The sequence below is a fragment of the Dama dama genome, chromosome 33 (genome assembly GCF_033118175.1).
Source record: "Dama dama isolate Ldn47 chromosome 33, ASM3311817v1, whole genome shotgun sequence".
Taxonomy (NCBI): Eukaryota; Metazoa; Chordata; class Mammalia; order Artiodactyla; family Cervidae; genus Dama; species Dama dama.
Genome location: NC_083713.1, coordinates 7,406,199 through 7,431,425, shown reverse-complemented (window position 1 = coordinate 7,431,425; position 25,227 = coordinate 7,406,199). Strand labels below are relative to the sequence as shown.

Here is a 25,227-nt window from a genome sequence, read left to right as displayed (position 1 = left end):
GGGCCAGGTGATTTTCTGCGAGATAGTGCTTTGAAATTTTCTATTTTTTTCTATGGAAATTGGTCTGTTTAAACTTTCTGTCTTTAGAATTTAAATATTTATTTGGCTGCACCGGGTCTTAGCTGTGGCACCTGGGACCTTCATTGTGTCATGTGGATCTTTCATTGCCTAGTTATGGCACACAGGCTTAGCTGCTCTGAGGCATGTAGGATCCTAGTTCCCTGCCCAGGGCTCAAAAGTGCATCCCCTGCATGGCAAGATGAATTTTTAACACTGGACCACCAGGGAAGTCCACCGTCCATCTCTAGAATTTAAAGGGAATTAGACATTAGAATTGGTTTTACAAAAGGCAGAGGAACCAGAGATCAAATTGCCAACACCTGCTGGATAACTGAAAAAGCAAGAGAGTTCCAGAAAAACATCTATTTCTGCTTTATTGGCTATGCCAAAGCCTCCGACTGTGTGGATCACAATAAACAGTGAAAAATTCTGAAAAAGATGGGAATACCAGGCCACCTGACCTGCCTCCTGAGAAATCTGTACGCAGGTCAGGAAGCAACAGTTAGAACTGGACATGGAACAACAGACTGGCTCCAAATAGGTAAAGGAGTACGTCAAGGCTGTATATTGTCACCCTGCTTATTTAACTTATACACAGAGTACATCGTGAGAAACGCTGGGCTGGAAGAAGACAAGCTGGAATCAAGATTGCTGGGAGAAATATCAATAACCTCAGATATGCAGATGACACCACCCTTATGGCAGAAAATGAAGATGAACTAAAAAGCCTCTTGATGAAAGTGAAAGAGGAGAGAGAAAAAGTTGGCTTAAAGCTCAACATTCAGAAAACTAAGATCATGGCATCTGGTCCCATCACTTCATGGGAAATAGATGGGGCAACAGTGGAAACAGTGTCAGACTTTATTTTTTTGGGCTCCAAAATCACTGCAGATAGTGATTGCAGCCATGAAATTAAAAGATACTTACTCTTTGGAAGGAAAGTATGACCAACCTAGACAGCATATTAAAAAGCAGACATTAGTTTGCCAACAAAGGTCCGTCTAGTCAAGGCTCTGGTTTTTCCAGTAGTCATGTATCGATGTGAGAGTTGGACTATAAAGAAAGCTGAGCCCAGAAGAATTGATGCTTTTGAACTGCGGTGCTGGAGAAGACTCTTGAGAGTCCCTTGGACTGCAAGGAGATCCAACCACTCTATCCTAAAGGAGATCAGTCTTGGGTGTTCACTGGAGGGACTGATGCTGAAGCTGAAACTCCAATACTTTGGCCACCTCATGCAAAGAGTTGACTCATTGGAAAAGACCCTGATGCTGGGAGGAATTGGGGCCAGGAGGAGAAGGGGACGACAGAGGATGAGATGGTTGGATGGCATCACCGACTCGATGGACATGAGTTTGGATAAACTCCGGGAGCTGGTGATGGACAGGGAGGACTGGAGTGCTGCAGTTCATGGGGTCGCACAGAGTCGGACACGACTGAGAGACTGAACTGAACTGAGACATTAGAAAATTTATCATAGTTATAGATCATTTAAACAGAAAAAAATCATTTGATTATTACAGTTTATGTCTGTTTAACTCCCTAGTGCATTTCTAATGCCTAGAATACAGAGGGGGTACACAGCAAATATTTGTTTTATGAGTGAAAAGATAGTGTTATATGCTGAAAATACATTTGACAAAGTTCAACATCCATTTTTTAAGTAAAAACACAATACACTGAAAAAGATAATTCAACATAGTTTAAAGAAAAAATCTAACCCTAATTTTTATTGTATACACATTTATACCCTGTGAATTTCATCACACCATCTGAATGTATTAATTTTTAAAAGGTACTATAAAGTTAACATGAATAACACATAGTCTGTTTTATGGCGGCAATTATATCTCTTTGTACCTCAAACAATATAGTCTATCACCAAAAAGTAAAGTGTCTTCATTTTATTGAAGAGGGGACTAAGGATTAGATTAATTTTAAAACTTGCCTAAGGTTACACATGGAGAAGGAAATGGCAATCCACTCCAGTTTCTTGCCTGGAGAATCCCATGGACAGAGGAGCCTGGTGGGCTATGGTCCATGGGGTCACAAAGAGTCAGACAAGACTAAGTGACTCACACACAAGTCACTAGTAAATGACACAACTAGTAAATGACAGAGCTAGTGGTTAAAGTTAAGTCCTAGGCACTTTTCTGCATTTAAGTGTTACTTCTTCAGAGTTCTATTCCAGGCCCTCTTCTCATTATATTTAATCCCCCTGGATAGACTCAGTTACCTAAAGCCCGTGTTAATGACGTCAAAATCCTGTATCTCAGGCAAAGACATCTCTTCAATAACCTGTTGCCACAGCCAGTTGATTATTTCACAGATAGACTCAGTTACCTACAGCCCGTGTTAATGACGTCAAAATCCTGTATCTCAGGCAAAGACATCTCTTCAATAACCTGTTGCCACAGCCAGTTGATTATTTCACAGATAAACTCAGTATCCCAAAACTCACCCTTCTCTCTAAAATCTGCTTTCCTTCCCTTGCCTGCTTTTCATTTACCTGGTCAAACAAGGAAGAAACCAAGAAGGCATCTCGGACTGTTTGCAACCGATAGACAAGTCTTACAGATGGTCTCTAGTTCTTGACAGCTCTGCTCTAAGCGTCCACTACCCCTTCTTTTGTTCAGCGAATCACTTTTTGTTTACACTGCCAAAAGCCCCTTCCCTGGTACCCACAAAAGCAATGGCAAGAATCAAGAAAGACCACTAGAATTCTGCACGCTCCGGGAAGATTCACCACACTGCCTTCCCCCATGGCCATCCAAGCAAACTAATGGTGAAGGCTGTGAGGACAAATAACATTGTGTCTTTATTCCTACTGAGTCATTCACAAAAAGCACTGGTAACCTTCCCTCACTGACCAGACTCTTTCCCTGTATGGCTTGTAAATCAATTGTACTATCTTCATTTTTCAAACATTCAATCTTTCCGCTATACCCTCTGGACTCACAATCAGTCTTTAGCGAAATCCCCTACATCCTTCAACCTCTTCTGTGAATATATCCACTATCTTCCTGCCCTAATGAATTTTGGTTTTCCCTCGATAACACTGCCTCCCTCAACAGACCTCTCAACTGGGAGCCATTTTCTCTCTCAAAAACTTCTTCCTCATCCATGCTTTCTTCCTAAATTTTATCATCCAGAACTCTTCCATGGACTCCAGATTCATATATTAACCTTTCTCAAAATCTCCACTTGGGGGGCTCAGAAGTCAGCACAACCTTAAAATGCCCCAAATCAAAATCCGGAATTCCTGCCCCAAACCTACTCCTCACATTGTTCCTCATCTCAAGTTAAGGCAATTCCGCTCTCCCAGCTGCAAAGCCAACCAGTGCTGGCATAATCCTGACTGTTCTCATTCTCCCATAACCCCATACATTAATTCCTCAGAAACCCTCTTGACTACCTGAAAAATTCTATTCAGAATCTCACTATGTCTTCTCACCTCCAACGCTTCTCCCTCTGGATCCCTGCCATCCCCTATAAACAATGTTTCTAACTTGGCCTCCTCGCAGCCTGCTCTCTCCAGCAACCAGGCCGATCCAACTAATTCAGATTACCGTGATGCTTTCCTCCAAACTCGGCTAAGGCTTCCCTTTAAACACACTCCTATCTTAGGGCCTTTGCTTTTACTGTTCCCACTGCCTAGAACACTCTCATCCCAGACATCCAGAGGGCTCATTTACCATCTTTCCATTTTCTGTTCAAATGTATCCTTATCAACAAAGCCCTCCCTGATTACCTTATATGAAATAGTAAGCCCCCTGCACTGCCTACCTGTCACTCCAAATCCCATTTGCCTTACCTAATTTTTCCCCAAAGCACTCTCTGCCACCTAAAAAAACATGTATTTTTCAATTGCATGTCTCCAGTCATAGTTTCAGAAAGAGAAACTCTATGAGGGCAGGAATCTTTTTATTTGTTCATGGCTTTAACCTCAGTATGTAGAATACTACATGGTTCATTAAAAAATAAGCACTCAAAAAATACTGAGTCGAATGAAGGAATGAAAGAAGGAAAAGAGGAAATAAGACGGAAAGATGACAAGATGGCTGATCTCCAGATCCCCAAATATACCTAAGTGTGGAATCAGTGGCATGGGCTGCTGTCGTAGTAATGACTGGAGACTGAGCTCTGGTGGCTGACACGGTTGCTACCACCGCCGGAGGGATGGTATTAGAGGTGGTCACAGGTGGGCGAGACTACCAAGAGAAGAGAAAAAAAAATACTTCACTTAAAAGGCGAAATAAAGTGTGCCAGACACTACAAGTATAATGTGAAACCTGGGCCTCTAAATAAGTATGTTTAAATCCAAATGAAAGTAAACTCTAACCATTCTCATTAAGGAACTCTTTTTAGATAGGCTGTTAGAAGGCGAAGAGTCAGAATTGTCCAAAAAAACCCCAATTCTGACTGGACAGTACACAAGTCCCTCCTTTTCAAATATGACCAGATTCAAAATTCTGTCCTACTATTAGCACAAACTGGAAGCTAACCCTTCGGCTCTAGTTACCACAGATCTCTTGCTGGTCTGAGAGCAGACACTTTTCGTGACTATACAATCCTTCACAGAACTGGATGGAACTGCTGGCTCTCATGCTAAAAAAAGCGAATACCTGGAAACAGCATTCTTTACCCGAGGAAGATGCAGGGTCCCAGACGCTTTCGTGTGGATATACTTCCCTTACTCCTACGTCCGTGTGTCAGATCTTCACCTGCAAACTAATTCCACACCGGGCTGCCCTGGCTTGTCTGCTGTCAGTTCCTCCATCATCTCGGCTCTAGAGCAGTCCCTCTTTCCCGATCGTGACACACGCAGGTAATTGCGCACGCTCTGCCCATCCTTGCTCTGTCCTCACCTGCAGACCTGTGCCCACTGCACTGCTTCTACAGTCTGCCGTCTCACACTAGGTCTGCTGTACCGTCTTCCTCACGAGCGAGCTCCTGACCTTGGTTCTCTTCTTTCTCCAATCCTTCCTAACGTTATCTTCTGGGGCCCTAATCTAGTCTCCAAATGTGTTTTATTAGCCAGCAAGATCTTTTTGTTTTAATGTGAAAGCTCTAGGCTAGGTATAGCTTACCCAGCCTTCTAATCAGCACTTTCCCGTATTATCTTAAAGCTGTTTCACACATGCTACCAGCCTTGCCCCTAAAGGCACTGAACTTCCATGTTCTGTATATAGTTCAGTCAGGTTAGATTTTCAGAGATATTTCTTTGATCATATACCACTGTATTTAAAAAATGCAGTAGCTCTCTACTGTGTAAAAAACCAAGTTTACACTCTGTCTTAGAGTCTCAAATTTAGAGACATGGTGCCACACAGTAATATGTTATACTTCAGTAGTACTGAGGCCACAGATTTCCTTGAAAAAAGTGGGAAAGCATAGACCATCTTCTTCAAAACACATACATACATGCATAAAAAGGTGCTTAAAATGTTATAGGTTCACATATCCCTTTCCAAACTAGAATTACTTGGTTCTAACTAGTGTTTACTCCACACTGTACAACCAACCGCCTGCTTTCTTGCCTTGTTCAGAACGCTGCTCCCTTTACTCCCTCTTCACTTCTCTGAATCCCCACTGCCACACTCACCCCAACAAAAGGCCTGGCCTCCCCACCTCTCTCCTAAATTCTCACAGCAGACCACATGACACTGTATATAATTCAGCCTTCTCTACATCCTGGCAACTAGACCAAAAGTCCCTCAAGGTTTAAGAACTCAGGCAGCGCCCAGCAGAGCGAATAGCCCGGAGCAGGCCCCTAGCACTTGCTGGCTGCCCGCCCGCGGCCCCGGCGTGCCTGGATGGGCTGGTGGATGATGTGCTGCACTGCCGGCTGAGCCGCAGCGGCGTTCGGCAGCTGCGAGGTGGGTCTCAGGACCGTGGTCACTTTAGAACTGGACATCACTGCAGCAGCAGCTGCACCTGGAAAAAAGAGCATGTTTTTCATTAGTGTGGCTTCTGGGCTCACAATTTAAACAGCTGCAATTATATTCCCTATAAGCTCAGTATGTCAGTATTTAGCTTGAGTGTTTTATGTGTATTTCCCATTTCATCACATAGGAAATTAAGAAAACATGCACTCAAGGGCTGAGATTGACATTAATAATCTGTATTGCTTCTTCAAGGATGTTCTTGAAACTGGCTTTTTGTTTGTAACTACAAGTACACAGCAGTGAAGCACAAGATAGTGCTGTTACCTTGATTCAGGCCGAGGCTTCAGCAGTTAAACCACCAGACAGTTGCACTCACCTGCACCACCTCTGCCTTTGCACCATCAGTGCCTACGTCAGCACCGAGAAAAGGGCACAGGTATCAGTTTCGACCTCACCAGACTCCCCTGCAGTATCTGAACCTCATTCTGAGAACCACTAAGGTATGTTAAGAGAGATAATCTAATACCAGACTTTTGCCAAAATAATTTTATCCTCTCTCACAGGAGGTGACAATTTCTGACCAAGTAGTTGAAAACTCACTAAACTTAATACTGTACAAACTATTAGAATGTAATTTTAAGAACAAATTCAGCTTATTGCCATATGAACAAAGACATTTGAGTAACCATTTCCACTAAACTTCAAAAATGCCAGTATTAACATTTGTGAGTTATTTATTAAAAATGAAGACCATGTTTAGATTACCATAGCTTTTAGGAGCTCCTCATTACTAAAGGACAATTTTTAGATCATACTAAAAATCTGAATTGCTTTAAGTTTACACACAGACACATACTTGTTATTACAACTATAATAAGCAACTATTAGTGAAGTGAAGTCGCTCAGTCGTGTCTGACTCTTTGTGACCCCATGGGCTGTAGCCTACCAGGCTCCTCTGTCCATGGGATTTTCCAGGCAAGAATACTGGAGTGGGTTGCCATTTCCTTCTCCAAAGCAACTATTAAGCCATGCTAAAAATGTGCATTTATCTAAGTTTATTTTTCCTGTCCTGCAGCTTCAAAAAGCTCATTCTGGATATGCTTTGTGTTACTGTATCTTTTACCAAATGTATACCTGTCATTGAATTTCAAGAGTTTGAACAAAACACGCAGCCTTACCTCGAGGTAAATGAGAAGCTCCAATGTGAAGAGGGGGCCCAGGAGCATTGCTGCGGATGATAGACATCTGTACATTTGTGGTCATGATGTGATGCAGGTTACTGGGATGTCCCTTCAAAAAATAGGATGGAATGTTATTTCCAAGTGTCTGGTTTTAGCCATAAGTGCTTAGGCACTGCTTCTATGAAGCCAGTTGCCTCTCAATGTGGGCTGGGTTGTCCCTTATACATAGTGAGCACCCCAAGGGGCAGGACATTTAGCTTTCTTTATACAGCATACTGCATGATGACCTGTGCCAGCAGGCATGTGGTGACAGGAAGGACCCATCAGCTGCCTTGGGTCGAGCTACTGCTACATCCCTGTCACTGATGACACAAGTGACTAAATCCCTACAGACACCCACATTTTCAGCAGCAGTCTCTCACCCTTGTTTTCTCTTATCTTGGCCAACAGCTTACTTCTTCTTACTCTCACTATTTCCTTTGCATGCCACTACATTCACGCATTCTTTATGCCGGCCAGGATTTCCAAGTAAATTTAGTCAATATCCAATGGGCATCCCCCTGCGAGTTCTTCAGCTCACCCCCCAGTGTCCCTTCCTCACACTCGCCCAACCCTGACGCCAGTGCTTCTCAGGTGGACGTTTCAACACTTCTGGGAGTATTCAGCAGTATGACAAAATGAAAAAACCACAGTGCATCTTTTTGGAACACCTATTTTTTTCTTGTAAACTTTAAGGAGAAGTTCTGAGATTCAGTTTTCACTGGTAAGTAATTTAAAATATTTAAAGAAATAAAACACATATTATGGAGGAGGATTACAATGAAAAAAATGAAGCTAAATATGAGACTTTAAAATAAATGTTCACGACTGGTAGGCTGCCGAGGGAACCTGCCAGTTGCCCAAAAGATACACATTACTCTGCCCAGAGAATAACCTAGAGCAGCACTCCTACTGTGAGGCTGCTCTTAACCCACTAGAGTTCTGTACCTATAAACCAAGCACAACTGGATTCTGAGCTCAAAGTCATGGGCTGTCTTATCTAGGTTTGTTTCTCACACTGTGGGTGGAGCCTCGCACACAGCAGATCCTCAATACATATGGGCTGAATGACAAGACCACTATGTGTGTTGGTCTTACTCCCTATGCCATCCCTCTCTGTCAACTCTACTCTTGACCCCTTGCAGATACTGTGACTAGTTAATTTTTTAGTTTAGTCCAGTGCCTAACGTACTGCTGGCATTCAATAAATAGTGATCAACAGTTTGGCATCTCAGTTTGAAAATCAGCAAATTAAGAGGAAAAAAACCTGTTGTCCACTGATTGTTGCCACAGGAATGGCTGAAGCTTGAGGGATGCTACTCTCCATGGTAACGGTAACCTGCCCTGGAACCTTGGGGGGGAGTGACAAGGTAGAAGGTGGAGCAGGAGCAATGGGACGGCTAGGCATGGTGGGCTTCGGGGGCGGCTGCAAACAGAAAACCACACGAAACATATCAATAGCTTTTTACTAGTGATGCATTTCATTCTATATACGTACACAAATCAAACCTGGAGAATGCCAGGAAAGATGCCAGAAGCCTTGTATATTTTATCTCTTAGCATCACAGCCTTTCCATTGAAGTACTACCATTTCCATTTTACAGGTGTGCAAACATACAAAGCAAGGCTAAGTTCCTTGCTCAAAGCCACACAGACAGTAAAAACGAGAAACAGGAATAAAGCCCAGATCTGTATGGCTCACAGCCCACATTCTTCTATACTGTGCTGCCTCCCCAAGTCTGGGTGGAAGTAAACAAAACTCCCAGTAACTAAAACATACCCACAAGGTAATACACACAAGACGATGTTCTCAACCAAATTAGCAAATAAAATCTTGGAGAAGAATGCCACTCCAAGATAAAAGCTACACTAGTACGCCCACAACTTTTGAATAAAATCTATGTCAATATGGATACTGGAAAAGATCCTGTGATGGCAACTGCCCAGCGGCACAGGACTAGGTACTGCAGAAGAGCGAAACTCTGAGTTACAGACAGGAGCTGGACTGATGGGTCAACAGGAGAAAGCTACGATCCCAGGATCTAGCCTGACTTTGTGAGCACTGTCAGAAATACTAGCCAGTCTTTACTGCGGTTCAGTGTGACACTTTAAGCCTCTCCATTACCTTCATCAGTCCCTCCGAAAATGACAGCGGCACTGCTGGCGTCAGATGTGCTGGTGGGGCTGCCACTGTGACGGGCGTGCCCGAGGCGACAGCGTGGTGCGTCGACAACATCTGCACCTGCGGGTAGGGCCTTACCACAACAGGCTCCTGCTTCTCCTCACGGGGCTGCAGGGAGCTGCTGGGACCCACGTGCTCCCGGGCAGCGGCTTCAGCGTCTCGACTAGACTCATCATTGACTAGCAAAGACACGAAGGAAAAACAGTGAGCTCACGTAGCTGAAACTGTGATACGAGACCTAAGACAGTTTCATTTAAAACACTGATTTAAAAAGTTATAAAAACTTAATATTAAAAAGATTACTTTAGTTCTTAAGTCTAAGAACATACAACATTTCAAAACAAATTTCTCAGTCCATATCTCTACAGAGTAAACGAGTAAAGCTCTATTGTTACTACAATGCATGTACTCTTTGAGATTCAACAATTCCACTTGTAGGGACGTATCTTATAGATACAGAGCATATGTATAAAGAGTTAGGTATAAGTTATTTGTTTCAACATTTATATACCAGGAAAGGAATTGAAAAAACCTACAAGTCCATCAACAGTGGTCTGGTTATATAAATTATCGCATATTCACACACTAGACTAGCATGCAAATATAAGAACAAAGCAGGAAAATGTTTTAGGTACTCTCATGGAAAAAATGTATAATATCTATTATGAAAAAGATATATGCAAATAGCCAGGTATAGCACAGAGAAAAAATAAAATACACACAAACATAAACACATTTCTATTTGAACAGTGATAACCTATCTCCAAATCACCTTGGTTGCCTGAAGGGAAAGAAAGCAGTGAGTGGGGGACAGGGAGAAGAGATACTTTTTAGTGTATACTCTTTTTCTTTTGGAATTTTGGACCATGAGAGCTTGTAACGTATTTAAAAGTTAAAAAAAAAATAAAGGAACTAATGTAAATGAAAGAAGAGAGTCTGTGAAAATATTAGTTTGCACTGTCATTTTCCTAAAACGATGCTATTTTTCTGAATATAAAGATTACACTTAAAAAATTTTTTTTAATTATTTGGAAAACTATACAGAAAGTAAAACTGCTCCCAAAGTCTCCCCCAAAAGCACCAAGTTACTATTTTGGTAAAACCTCAGACACTTCTCGGCTCTTTAATTTTAGGTAGGTTTTTATTTATTTTTGGTGTGCCGCACGGCATGTGGGATATTAGTTCCCTAAGCAGCGACTGAACCCGTGAACCTTGTAGTGGAAAACAGATCTTAGGCACTGGGCTGCCGAGGAAGTCCTCATTTAACTATAACCTTCATAAAACAAGTGCACAAACATTGATTTTATAGCTTAGTGAACTTTCACAAACTGAATACACTTGAGTTACCAGCACCTAGATCAAGCAGCAGAATACTACTGGCTCCCCAGAAACCCTCTGTTCAGCCTAAATCCAGGCACTGCTCCTCCCAATGATACTCACTATGCTAACTTCTAACACTGCAGGGTACTGCTATCTCAGTTCTGAGCTCTACATGAACACACTTATGCCAAATGCACCAGGCTGCGTCCTGCCTCTCTCACTTACAGGCATGAGGCTTCATCCATGTTACTCCATGCAGCTGCAGACCTTTCATCCTCAGTACAGTATGCCAATTCTTGAATAAATCACAAATTATCCATCTTACTGCCAGCAAGCAGTTAAGTTTCACTTCTTTCACTATTTATGAATAGGAGTGCTAGGAATATTCATGTACGTCTTTTGGTGAACATTCATATCATTTCTATTAAATACATATATATACCGAAGAGAGAAATCACTGAGTAATAGATATATACTGTATAATTTTAAAAGGGCTAAATGGAAATCCACTGCATAGTTGTACTATACTTTTTTAAACCATTATATCACAGATGAGCTTTTAAGTTATTTCCAAATTTCTGCTATTATCACGACTATGAAATAAATAACCACATGCACTGAGTCCTTGTTCGATGACCTGCTCATCGAACATCGAAAAAATTAGAAATTTTTTTCTTGGAAAAATGTGCTCAGAGAAAAGGCGAAAGTATGTCTTATATTTTGTTATATATTGATTTTTCTCCTAGCTCATTCAAATTTTTTAAAATTTTGATTTTTAAAATCACTTTATTGAGGTATAATTTGCATACAATAAAACAGCTATTCTAAGAGAATTCAATTTTTTTTTTAACATTCTCACCAACATCTGGTAGCACTAGCGGTAAAGAACCCAGCTGCCAATGGAGGAGATGTAAGAGACAAGGGTTTGATCCCTGGGTCGGAAGATCCCCTGGAGAAAGGCATGACAACCCACCCTAGTATTCATGCCTGGGAAATCCTATGGGCAGAGGAGCCTGGCAGACTACAGTCCATAGGGTCACAAAGAGTCAGACACAACTGAAGTGATTTAGCACGCATTCACCAACAAATTGGCAGGTTGGTTAGGTCAAATAGTAAACTTTATATGAAACTGTCAAATTACTTTCCAAAGTGGTTGACTCATCTTATGTTTCCACCAGCAGCGTATTAGTGGTCCAGTTGCTCCTCATCCTCACCAATTCTTGATATGCAGACCTTCTAGTGGGTGTGTATTGGGTATCTTATTGTGGTTTTAATTAACATTTCCATGGTGACTAGTAATGTTGAAGCTCTTTTTATATGATCACAGGTCATATTTCACAAAGAGAAATAAATATATGTTCATATCTCTAAAATTTACTGTTTTGTTCTATAAAATTAAATGTACATAAACATATTAAGTATTGTAATCACAACACAATCACGACATAGAACATTTTCTATTACTTTAACAAATTCCTTCATGACCCTTTGCAGTCAATTCCCTCCCCTCCCAGCCCTATTCCTTAGAAACCACTGATCTGCATTCTATCACTATTGTTTGGTCTTTTCTGGAATTTCACAATACAATAAGTGATCTTTTTCGGTCTGGCTTCTTTCTCTCAATAAAATGCTTCTGACGCTCCTCCATTTTATTACACGTAATGCTAGTTTGCTTCTTTTTGAGTATAATTCTACTGTATGGATTAAACCAAACTTTGCGCATCCAGTCACCAGTTGATAAAATCTGGGTTCTTTCCAGTGTTTGGCTATCATGAATAAGGTTTCTATGAACCACTGAGGAAGTCATTGTATGTGTGACACACATTTTCATTTATCTTGGGTAAATGCCTACGAATGAGATTGCTGGGTTGTATGGTAAACTCTTGCTTAATTTTTTAAGACACTGTATCAAACTGTTTTCCAAAGTGGCTAGATTATTTTGCATTCCCACCAATGTATGGGTTCTACTTGCTCCACAAACATGTCAAAACTTAGTATCGTCAGTCTTTTTTAGTCATTCTGGTGGGTGTACAGTAGTTTCTTACTATTGTTTTTAATTTGCACTGCCCTGGGATTAATACAGTTTAATTTTCTTAATGTGTTTACCTGGCTTTAATATAGCATCTTTGATTAAGTGTCTATTCAAATATTTTGCCCATTAAAAAAAAAAAAAAACCGGCTGTTTGTCTTTTTGCTTTAGTGTTACAAATTTTTAACATATTCGGGAAGTAAGTCCTCTGTTGATGCATCTATCACAAATGTCCTCTCTCATTTGCTGGCCAGCCTTTTTATTTTACTTAATGATGTCTTTTGCAGAGCAGTCATTTTAGTACAACGTATTAGCTGTCTCCTTTATAATCAGTATTTTTTTGTACCCTAAGCAAGTTTTACTTACTCCAAAGTAACAAGTAGTTTCTTCTATGTTTTCTTTTACAAATTTTAAGTTTTATATTTAGGTTCACAATTACACATTGAGTTAATTTATATGCATGGTGGACATAGAGGGCAAGGTTCATTTTTTTCTCATATGAATATTCTAGTGTTCTAATACTATTTTGTCAATACCCTATTGAACTCTCTATGTAGTTTTATCAAAAATCAATTAACCATTATGTGGTTAATAAACCATTGTGGTTTATTTCTGGATCCTCTAGTTAGTTTCAATGATCCAGTGATTTATGCCAATTTAACAATGTCTTCATTAGTACAGCTTTATACCAAGTCTTGAAGTAAGGCAGCAGATAAAAAGCAACTTTCTTCTTTTTTGTCCAAATTGCTTAGACTATTCTAGGTCCTTTGGTTTCTACATAAATGTTAGATTCAGCTGTCAGTTTTTAGAAAAGTACCTGAAGTGAATTTGATTAGGATTTATATGAATCTACAGGTCCCTCTGGGTAAAGGAAAATACTGAGTTTTCCAATCTATAAACATGACAGATCTTTTCATTTACCTAAATCATTAATTCCTCTCAGCAATGTTTTACATAGTTTTCTAACCCCAGGTCATACACATATTTTGTTAATTTATTCCTAAGTACTTTTTAGGTTTTTTTAATGCCACTGTAAATGACATTTTAAAAATTTCACTGTTCATTACTAATATTTAAAAATATACCTGATTTCTGTACACTGAACTTTTATCTTGCAACTTTATTAATTTCACTTATTAGTTCTAACAGCTTTTTAAAACATTCTTTAGTATTTTCTGTATATATGATGATTGTGAATAAAGACCACTTTACTTGTGTCTTTCCATTTTCAATTGATTTTTTAACCTTCCTGACTACCCAAACAGATTTTCCTCTAAGTAAAATTTTAAAGAAAACAGACAATTTCATAACTTTCTCCCAAACCTATTTGTCCAGGAAGACTTTGATTTTTAACACTTTCATTAAGTGTTAAACACTGATTATTTTCCATTAAGCTCTTTTGAAACCATTTATTGTTTCCTTCCAGGCATTTGGAGTTGTTTGTTTTCATCAGAAAGAAAAAAAAAACTTCAAGCAGTAGTTAAGACAATTGATTGCAATCTATACTTTTGAACTGTGAACATGTACTTAAAATCCTGACATGCCTAGGATCCCAAATTACTTCTTTCAATAGATGCAACATGAAATACAGAAAGACATCTAACCACGTAAGGAAAACTTTTGTTTTCTTTCTTAGACCAATTGAAGGAAAAAAGAGACACGTTTCGGAAGTAAAATTACAGAAATTTTTGGCCTAAGTCAATGATTTCCCTCTCAACAAAATCTGAGGGCAACTATTGCTAACTGATACCCTTCTTAATGAGCAGTATAATTCTTACAAATCGATGTTCAAAAATATTCTCTTCAGCTATGCTCCTTTAAATTATTCTGGTATGGGAACTCCCTGGCAGTCCAGTGGTTAGGACTTAGTGTATTCACTGCCATGACCCAGGTTAAATTGCTGGTTGGGAACTAAGATCGTGCAAGCCACACAGCTCGGCAAAAAAAAAAAAAAAATTCCGCTGTCAATTTATACCAGAGAAAACACTGTCAAAAATATTTGTTAAAGAGAAAAGAACTTGAGGCCGCTCTGTAAGAATTTGTTGATGTCTACACTGTAGCAAGAATAGCACATGCAAAGGAATATGGACAGATAAGTCCTGGCTTTCTTTCTAGGAGGAGGTCCTACCCTGAACTGCTATGCTTGATGGAGTCAGTAAAGACTTCCCAAAGAAAAGTGACATCTGAGATGAAACCTCAAGAAAGAACAAAGACTATCCAGATAAGTAAGTGTGGAGAGGAAGAAGAAAGACTGTAGCCAAAAAACCCCACAAAACACAACAAACAAAAAGCACAAAAGGCAGACTATGTAAAGTCCCAAGGTCAAGAAAATTGGGAACTTATCGCTTACTCAGAAAATGTCAGCAGCTACTGTTAAGTAGGAGGAATACCATGATAAGGAACACAGAAATCAGGCAGTAAAGAAAGGAATAGAAGAAGAAAGGAATAGAAGAAGGAGTACTTTATTTCACTTTGCCAATACAGAAGTAATAATACTTTTTACTTGATATGTATAACATACAGATTATTTGAAGGAGTAACTCAACTTCAGCACTGCTGATTAGACTGAATACTTTGTTGGGGGTGGGGGAGGTCTGTCCTGCATAATATAGGATATCCAGCATCATCCCTGGACTCTAAATAAATATCAGATACCAATAGCACCCCCTATCTGTGACAACTAAAACTGTATCCAGACATTGCCAAACACTCCCTGGCCAGCTGAATCATTACCAACTGAGGCCACTCACTGATCTAATCTAACAGCATTCAGTTAAAAACCAAGCTGCATATATGTGCGCATACACATTTTAGAAAAATCTCTTTTCCTAAACAGTAAGTTCCTAAAAGGCAAGTTCCTATAAGTTCCTATGCCTCTGCCCACCCTCATGGCACTATTATTATACTTCTGGGCCTTAGTTAAATAACAACACATTAATACATTTTGTATCTTATAAGCATGCTTTAAGTTTCACCTATACTCTGGCATATGTGGATCAAGTGATTAAAACAGGACGGAAAAAAAGCCTTATTTACATTAGAATTGTAATATATATCCCTTCTTCAAATTCAATAACCTAGTATTTACTAAAACCCCACCAAGAATTTGCTAATTTTTAAGTTAGAAAACCTGCACTATTTTAAAAGCAGAAAGCAATGCAGAAAAATATCACACATCTCACCTGTTGCAGCTGGGTTTATCAAGCCTGCAGAACCACTGGTGGCTATCTGTGAAGGAGCCTGGCTTAGCCCGGTGGAAGGGGTTCCTAACCGAGGAAACTGTTGAGAACTCATTTCCACCTGCAGTGCACAGTCACATGGTTATTACTGGATTCTGAGATTAGAACCAATAATGAGAAATTAAACCATTTTTAGTACCTATATCTTCCTTTAGGAAAGCAAATGCAGCATCATTTATCGAAAATAATACTTGTGTTCAATATACAGTGCAGAAATGGTCTAAATTGTTTAAGGTTTCCATGCACATATGGTCAATTAATGGTAAAATCGTTTATGTAATACTGAGGGATACTATGACTCCCTCCCAAATACTTGTGACCTGCCACACGAAAAAGTCGACACTACATCGTGTGCAACAGCCACATGACATGTATTAACACAATACATACATTTCTCTGTAAAGTTTCATGACAAACGGCTTGTGCCTTTGAAAGCCAAGCCTCACACCAAGGTGTACAAAACTGTCGTCAATGTGTCAAAGGAGGAATCGGAGGCAGATGCCCTGTCCTAAGAAAGGATCAGAAGCCTTACATCAAGACCTGATCCGAAAGGAATTCTCATGTTTTTCTGCACAGGCCTTCAGTGACGGATTTCATCCCGCCCTTTCACAGACCGCCACCGAGCCAGAGGGAACGGAGACCTTCACCACCTTCCCTAAAATCGACCCTCACTTTCCCCTCAGGAGCCAAGCTCTGCCGATATCCTCGATACGCCCGCAATCCTACCCCCACCCAGAAGCCCACAGCTGACGTCGGAGAACACGGGTCTCCAGACACATGGGGTCTCTAAGACTTCTTCTCCGGGGAGGGGGTTAGGCATTCTGAGCAGCTCAGGACCAGTATGCCTCTACCTGCAGCCGCCGCCCGCCGCCCTCCCCTCCCTCCCGATTCCACCTCGCCAGGCTGAGAGGGCCGCGGAGGACCCATCTCGGTGGCGGCGCTGCGTTCCGAGGTCGCCGGGAGGGCTCGCGCCGCAGCGCGCCTCGGACCCGCCGCTGTCCAGCTCCTCTGGCCCCGCTCACCCGGGCCACCCGGCCACCGCTCCGCTCCAGTCCTCTTCCCCCGAACCTGCCCCTACCTCCCCCGCCTGTCCATTGGCCCCACGCCGGGCGCGTCACTCCAGCGCCCGGACCAATCCACCGCGGTCTGCTAGCTCTGATCCCGCCCCACCCTCCCGCCGACTGCCAGCCAACCAGGCGCGAGCCTCGCCGGGGCAGCCCAAAGCCCTCGAGGCTGAGCCAATAGCAGAGGAAGACAGGCGCTGCCGGCGAAAGGGGCGGGGAGCTAGGAGGCCCCGCCTCGGTCGGGGTCTGAAAGCGGCGGGCGCAGGGCCCGGATGTGGAGAGTCACTTTAAACTGCTCCAGGAGCCAAACTCCTTGGGCTGCCCGCCCGCCCGCGCTCCCCCGGCCTCTCAGCTTCCCCGCCAAGGCCCACGCCCGCCACGCCCCCACGCCCGGATCAGCCCAGCCCTCCCGACGCCTCTCCTTTCCTTGCCGCAGGACACCGGGCCTTTGCCGCCGGGCCAACTGCCGTGCTCAGCTCGCGAAAGAGCACAGGTCTACGCCGCAGGAGACGAGGCACCGCTGCCCTTCCCCGGGGACGCGCAGCGGGACGGACGCTGCAGCCCGGCTCGGCCGCCCCGCCCCCTCGTCTCCTCCCCTCCCCTTCGCTCCCGGGCGCCCGTCCCGCCATTACCTGAGTGCTGCGCCAAGTGGCCGCCGCGCCACTTCGAGCTTGCTTCCGTGCGCTCTCCGCCTGTGGAGCCGACGTCCTCGGGCTCCGGGACCTGCCGCCGCCGCCGAGGCGCTAGCACTCTGCCCCCCACCCCTCAACCCAGCGCCACTGCTTCCGCCGCCGTAACGAGCCCCTCACCCATTGGCTGGACTAGGCCCCGCCCTCCTCCGAGGAAGCCAGTCACCGCGCAGTGTGAGCAGAGAGCGGACTGGCCAGCCCCTCGGGGCCGCTGAGGCCTCTGGGAAATGTAGTCTCTGATGCCTAGAGGGCGGGCCTGGGCGGGGCGTCCTGGCGACCCGGGCCGGGTAGCACACCCCTTTGCTGTCTGAGTTGATTCTGCCTTTTCCGTGTGCCTAGTAAAAAGGTCCCACCCTTTTGCTTCAGCTGATGGCACCAGGTTTCATTTTCTCGAAGGAGGTGCCTCGCTGGAAAAGAGTAATGGAGGCCGACTACACTGGGCCGAAGGAGCTGCAGGCAGGGCCGAGGGGTTTTCTGACTGTAATTGATGTTCGCACCGAGGCCATGGCCCGCGAAGCCTGAGCATCGTGGGAGAATGAGATGCGCGAAACTGGAGCGACTCTGTTGGGTTTACGCTGGACTCCGCGTCGGAAGCTGCTCATCGGGCCGGACCCACCAGAGAGCTGAGCTGAGCACTCTCAGGTTAAAGCCGGCTCGGAGAGGCGAAGGACTCGGACACGTTGTACCTGCTTGGTTTTTCCAGATTGCGAAGAAGCGGAGGGAGTGGTGGTGGTTTGTTGTTTTGTTTAGAGTGGAGGGATGGCGTTTATATGGTTGTACAAGACTTGGTCAAAACTGCCGAAGCAAAATCTGAGTCTGATAAATAGAGATGATGTCTCCCTCCTTCCTTCCCAGATGGTAATTTAGGTCTGGAGTTTTGTGTTAAGAAATAAAAAGGGCTCACATCCTTCTTCCTTTCATGTACAGCTATGTTCTTGCTAGGAAGAGCGTAGCTCGTGGCTTCAAGAATGAACCTAAAATATCCTTCTCCTTCCTCAAGCCACTTTCGTTTCTCACTCTCTTCCCTTCTCAAATTTCTTCTAAGAGTAACTGATGTGGTATACCTTAGCCTCCTCTCTCCTTAGGCAGTTGATTCTGCCTCTGCTTCTCAGGCTGCTCCCCCTAAGTTGCCAGTGACCCTCTCACCTCACCCAGTGGTCCTTACTTAGTTTTCAGCTTGTCTAGTTTTACCAACATTAGTTCCTCCTTAAAATATTCTTCCCTCTGGGGAAAGAATACTGAAGAATAGATACATGTGTATGTGTGACTGAATCGTCTTGCTGTTCACCTGAGACTAACACAACATTGTAAATCAACTATAAACTCCTTTGGTCTCCAGAAACACACTCTTTCCTGATGCTACTTCTGTCTCTATTAAGCTCCTTTATGCCTTGTCTTTCTCACATGTACCGCATTCTCCAGGGCTCCAGTCCTCTCTCAATGCTATGCCATCTTCCTGACCAGTCTGATGCACCCTCACAGTTTCAAATATCATTTTCAAAAATGACTCCACTTCATTGGTGTGGTGACCTCTCCCATGATTTGTACACCTACAGTTCCACACATATGTCTCACAACCCCCTGAGACTTAACATATTGGCCACTTTTGTTGATTTGCCTCACCTTTGTACTCCTGATTTCTGGGTTTGGCTAATGGCCGTGGCATCACCGTCCACCCTTTCTGCCTTTGGCTTTATTCTTGTTGGTTTCCACTCTTCATCTTCCAGAATCAGCCTATGGTTTTCTGTACTTCCTTTCTTGTTGCGTTCATAGACTTGGCTCAACATTTCATTAATTCCTGTCTGGACCTTGGTAGTGTTGCCTCCACTTAGATCTCTTACTACCCCCAACCTGTCCTCTGTAGAGTTCTTTTTCTAAAGCATTCCTCTGTATCTGTTATTCCTATCTATGATGTTCCAGTGACTTCAGAATCTATTAATATTCCAAATCCCTAAACCCAGTTCAAAGGCTGGCTTTAGTCCCTCCTACCTCTCACGTATGGTTGATTACTGTGTCAACCATAATTTCCACCTGTTCTCCACACAGCTTGGCTTCCAAGCCTTTGCTCAAGCTTTGCCTTCTGCAGGCCCCACCTTTCCGTGGCATATAGCAGAGTGCTGCCCATTTTACAGTGCCTAAGTGGAAAGAAAGGAATTCCTCTCTTTCCCATACCCTATGGGATACTTCCTTATATATTTCTTCAGTACCTCTATTATAGCACTAATATATCTACCCTGTCTTCCTGGATTAGGCAGAGAGAGAAATTACTCATCTTTGTATCTCCCGTCAACAGGAAGGATTCAATAAATACTTGCTAACTATAATCCCAAACACCTCCATAGTACATGAATGAAATCCAGATTTTCATTAGTTACTGCTTTATTCACTTATGTCTCTAGTCCTTCACATAATGGATACTTGAAGGAAAACAGATGTTTCACCCCTGGTTGAGTTGCTAGGGTTTAGGATTCCCATTCACTGAACTTGGTGTGCTGAAGACAGCCTCTGTGTTGCACATCCAGGTTGAACCTTCCACATTTTGCAGGTCTTCAAGCACCCCCTGCCAGCTGCAGGGGCTTATTAGTATCTTGGGTTCTTGAAGGAAATAGTTTGGATGGATTGAACAGAGACACCATCAGACACCACATCTGCTGGGTGGTTCTCTGGTAACAAGGAAGGCAGATTCTCAGTGCAAATGTTCTGTGGTGGTCAGTCAAATATCAGTGGGTCATCTGCACCCTCTGGTCTGCAAGTATCAGTGAAGCTCTCTTTGGCTTCTGCTACTGACCCCATTGGCTCTCACTCGGCCTTGTGGGATCTGATGATACTGACTCTTTGGTCCCTGTAGGTCTAGAGACTCTCTTTGGCCCAACCCCAGCCAATAAAGTATAGTTCCTTCCAGTTAACTCATCTGAAAAATGAGAGTATCATTGTTCTTGTTTTTTTTGTTATTTGATCACTAAGTTGTATCCAACTCTTTGCGATCCCATGCACTATAACCCGCCAGGCTACACACATGAAGGATGTGACGGATATGAGCTTACTTAAAACCATTGTGACATGGTGGACAGACTCTAAAAGTGAAGTGAAGGTGAAAGTCGTTCAGTCATGTCCTACTCTTTGTGACCCCATGGACTATACAGTTCATGGAATTCTCTAGGCCAGAATACTGGAGTGGAACCCAGATCTCTTGCACTGCAGGTAGATTGTTTACCAGCTGAGCCACAAGGGAAGCCCAGACAGACTCTAGGATGACCTCTAATGATCCCACTGTTGGTGCTTATGTCCTTTTGTCTTTTCATTGTATGTGGCAGGACCTGTGACTCTTCTAATAAATAGAATATGGCAAAGGTCACTTCAGTGACCATGTTACATTGTAGAAAACTCTCTCTTGCTGCAAGACAGTCTAGGGGTTCTCATATCTGGCCTGAGGAAGCAGTTATGCAGCTCACATGGCAAGGAACTGTGGGTGGCCTGTAGGGACTACAAGCAATCTCTAGCTGTTGAAGGTGGCTTCCACCCAAAGACCTGCAAGAAGATGGACCCTCAGTCCTACACATCAAGGAAATGAGTTCTGCTAACAACCTGAGTAGGGAATGGCAAACCACTTCAGTATTCTTGCCTGGAGAACCCCATGAACAGTATGAAAAGGCAAAATGATAGGATATTGAAAGAGGAACTCCCCAAGTCGGTAGGTGCCCAGTATGCTACAGGAGATCAATGGAGAAATAACTCCAGAAAGAATGAAGCGATGGAGCCAAAGCAAAAATAATACCCAGTTGTGGATGTGACTGGTGATAGAAGCAAGGTCTGATGCTGTTAAGAGCAATATTGCATAGGAACCTGGAATGTTAGGTCCATTAATCAAGGCAAATTGGAAGTGGTCAAACAGGAGATGGTAAGAGTGAATGTTGACATTCTAGGAATCAGTGAACTAAAATGGGCTGGAATGGGTGAATTTAGCTCAGATGACCATAATACCTACTACTGTGGGCAGGAATCCCTTAGGAAGAAATGGAGTAGCCATCATGGTCAACAAAAGGGTCTGAAATGCAGTACTTGGATGCAATCTCAAAAATGACAGAATGATCTCTGTTCATTTCCAAGGCAAACATTTCAATATCACGGTAATCCAAGCCTATGCCCCAACCAGTAATGCTGAAGAAGCCGAAGGTGAATGGTTCTATGAAGACCTACAAGACCTTTTAGAACTAACACCCAAAAAAGATGTCCTTTTTATTATAGGGGACTGGAATGCAAAAGTAGGAAGTCAAGAAACACCTGGAGTAACAGGCAAATTTGGCCTTGGAGTACAGAATGAAGCAGGGCAAAGGCTAATAGAGTTTTGCCAAGAGAACACACTGGTCAGAGCAAACACTCTCTTCCAACAACACAAAACAAGACTACACATGGACATCACCAGATGGTCAACACCAAAATCAGATTGATTATATTCTTTGCAGCCAAAGATGGAGAAGCTCTATTCACTCAGCAAAAACAAGACCGGGAGCTGACTGTGACTCAGATCATGAACTCCTTATTGCCAAATTCAGACTTAGATTGAAGAAAGTAGGGAAAACCAGTAGACCATTCAGGTATGACCTAAATCAAATCCCTTATGACTATACAGTGGAAGTGAGAAATAGATTTAAGGGACTAGATCTGATAGACAGAGAGCCTGATGAACTATGGACTGAGGTTCGCGACATTGTACAGGAGACAGGGATCAAGACCATCCCCATGGAAAAGAAATGCAAAAAGGCAAAATGGTTGTCTGAGGAGGCCTTACAAATAGCTGTGAAAAGAAGAGAAGTGAAAAGCAAAGGAGAAAAGGAAAGATATTCCCATTTGAATGCAGAGTTCCAAAGAATAGCAAGGAGAGATAAGAAAACCTTCCTCAGCAATCAGTGCAAAGAAATAGAGGAAAACAATAGAATGGGAAAGACTAGAGATCTCTTCAAGAAAGTTAGAGATACCAAGGGAACATTTCATGCAAAGATGGGTTCGATAAAGGACAGAAATGGTATGGACCTAACAGAAGCAGAAGATATTAAGAAGAGGTGGCAAGAATACACAGAAGAACTGTACAAAAAAGATCTTCATGATCCAGATAATGACAATGGTGTGATCACTCACCTAGAGCCAGACATCCTGGAATGTGAAGTCAAGTGGGCCTTAGAAAGCATCACTATGAACAAAGCTAGTGGATGTGATGGAATTCCAGTTGAGCTATTTCAAATCCTGAAAGATGATGCTATGAAAGTGCTGCACTCAATATGCCAGCAAATTTGGAAAACTCAGCAGTGGCCACAGGACTGGAAAAGGTCAGTTTTCATTCCAGTCCCTACTAAAGGCAATTCCAAAGAATGCTCAAACTACCGCACAATCACACTCATCTCACATGCTAGTAAAGTAATGCTCAAAATTCTCCAAGCCAGGCTTCAGCAATACGTGAACCATGAACTTCCATTCAAGCTGGTTTTAGAAAAGGCAGAGGACCCAGAGATCAAATTGCCAACATCTGCTGGATCATTGAAAAAGCAAGCGAGTTCCAGGAAAACATCTATTTCTGCTTTATTGACTACGCCAAAGCCTTCGACTGTGTGGATCACAATAAACTGTGGAAAATTCTGAAAGAAATGGGAATACCAGACCACCTGGCCTGCCTCTTGAGAAATCTGTATGCAGGTCAGGAAGCAACAGTTAGAACTGGACATGGAACAACAGACTGGTTCCAAATAGGTAAAGGAGTACGTCAAGGCTGTATATTGTCACCCTTCTTATTTAACTTATATGCAGAGTACATCATGAGAGATGCTGGGCTGGAAGAAGCACAAGCTGGAATCAAGATTGCCAGGAGAAATATCAATAACCTCAGATATGCAGATGACACCACCCTTATGGCAGAAAGTGAAGAGGAACTAAAGAGCCTCTTGATGAAAGTGAAAGAGGAGAGTGAAAAAGTTGGCTTCAAGCTCAACATTCAGAAAGCCAAGATCATGGCATCGGGTCCCATCACTTCATGGGAAATAGATGGGGAGACAGTGGAAACTGTGTCAGACTTTATTTTTTGGGGCTCCAAAATCACTTTAGATGGTGATTGCAGCCATGAAATTAAAAGATGCTTACTCCTTGGAAGGAAAGTTATGACCAACCTAGACAGCATATTAAAAGGCAGAGACATTACTCTGCCAACAAAGGTCCTTCTAGTCAAGGCTATGGTTTTTCCAGTGGTCATGTATGGATGTGAGAGTTGGACTGTGAGGAAAGCTGAGCGCTGAAAAATTGATGCTTTTGAACTGTGGTGTTGGAGAAGACTCCTGAGAGTCCGTTGGACTGCAAGAAGATCCAACCAGTCCATTCTGAAGGAGTTAAGCCCTGGGTGTTCATTGGAAGGACTGATGCTGAAGCTGAAACTCCAGTACTTTGGCCACCTCATGTGAAGAGTTGACTCATTGGAAAAGACCCTGATGCTTGGAGGGATTGCGGGCAGGAGGAGAAGTGGATGACAGAGGATGAGATGGTTGGATGGCATCACCGACTTGATGGGGATGAGTTTGAGTAAACTCCGGGAGTTGGTGATGGACAGGGAGGCCTGGTGTGCTGCGATTCATGGGGTCACAAAGAGTCGGACAAGACTGAGCGACTGAACTGAACAACCTGAGTGAACTTGGAAACTGATTCTTTCTTTGTTGAGCTTCCAGATAACAACCTAGTCCATATGATACCTTAATTGTAGCCTGTGAGGCCTGATCAGAGGACTGACCAAAAACATGCCAGGACTCCTGACACACAGAAACCGTGAGATAATCAGTGTGTGTTCTTAGTTGCTAAGTTTGTAGTGATTTGTTATGTAACAATAGCTAACTAATACACCCAGAGTAGGATGGCATTTGATCCTAGGGCAGCTGTCTGAAAGGAACGTTCTGTCCAAACTAGAAGAGATGGAATCAACCAACCTTCTCACTTCTCTCCAGAATGGGATTACTATCTTCTGCTCTGCCAACTCTCACCTACTGCCTCATCACCTAAGTCGGCAGCACCAGCTCCAGCCATCTATTGTGCTTCCACTCCAAATGGTCTAATGCTGAGTGGACTGTAGTTCAGTCCTGATACTAACCACCCAGAGTTAGCACAGACCCACAGATTGAGAACAGAGTTCTCCACAGGGTTGCCTTCACTTCAGGTGTCAGCCACAAGTCTCAGGGGCTCCCCAGGCCACCTATACTTCTAGCTCAGTGGCTGCAGCCAGGAATGTGTTCAATAGTTCACCTGAATGACTCACAGAACTCAGGGAAGCACTATACTTACTATTACAGTTTTATTATAAAGGATATGCATAGGGTGAGGTCTGAGAGGGAGCATAGAACTTCCATGCCTTCTCCTCATAGAACTGGGTGCGTCACACTCCCAGCACATCAGTGTTTTCACCATTCCAGAAATTCCTCTGAACTTATAGGGTCCCTACTGGGATTTCACTTTAGGCGTGATGAATTAAGTTATTGGCCGTGTGACTGAACTCAATCTCCAGCTGTCTTT

At 43.0% G+C, this 25,227-nt stretch overlaps 1 protein-coding gene across 7 annotated transcripts in view; it reads right to left on the bottom strand.

Annotated features, from left to right (window-relative positions):
- SAP130 (Sin3A associated protein 130) overlaps positions 1 to 17,769 on the bottom strand; it is a 74,282-nt gene extending 56,513 nt beyond the window's left edge. For 4 of the 7 annotated variants that reach the window (XM_061135630.1, XM_061135634.1, XM_061135632.1 and 1 more), the window contains exons 1-7: positions 17,632 to 17,768; positions 15,879 to 15,996; positions 9,291 to 9,526; positions 8,433 to 8,591; positions 7,124 to 7,235; positions 5,870 to 5,994; positions 4,144 to 4,268 (exon numbers count right to left, since the gene is read on the bottom strand). In XM_061135630.1, coding sequence (XP_060991613.1) covers positions 4,144 to 4,268; positions 5,870 to 5,994; positions 7,124 to 7,235; positions 8,433 to 8,591; positions 9,291 to 9,526; positions 15,879 to 15,990 — 869 coding nt within the window. In that variant the 5' untranslated portion in view covers positions 15,991 to 15,996; positions 17,632 to 17,768. Of the gene's footprint in view, positions 1 to 4,143; positions 4,269 to 5,869; positions 5,995 to 7,123; positions 7,236 to 8,432; positions 8,592 to 9,290; positions 9,527 to 10,892; positions 10,963 to 15,878; positions 16,031 to 17,631 lie in introns of those variants that run through there. The other 3 variants (XM_061135631.1, XM_061135633.1, XM_061135636.1) reach the window with 3 other exon arrangements.
- Positions 17,770 to 25,227: the final 7,458 nt, after the last annotated feature.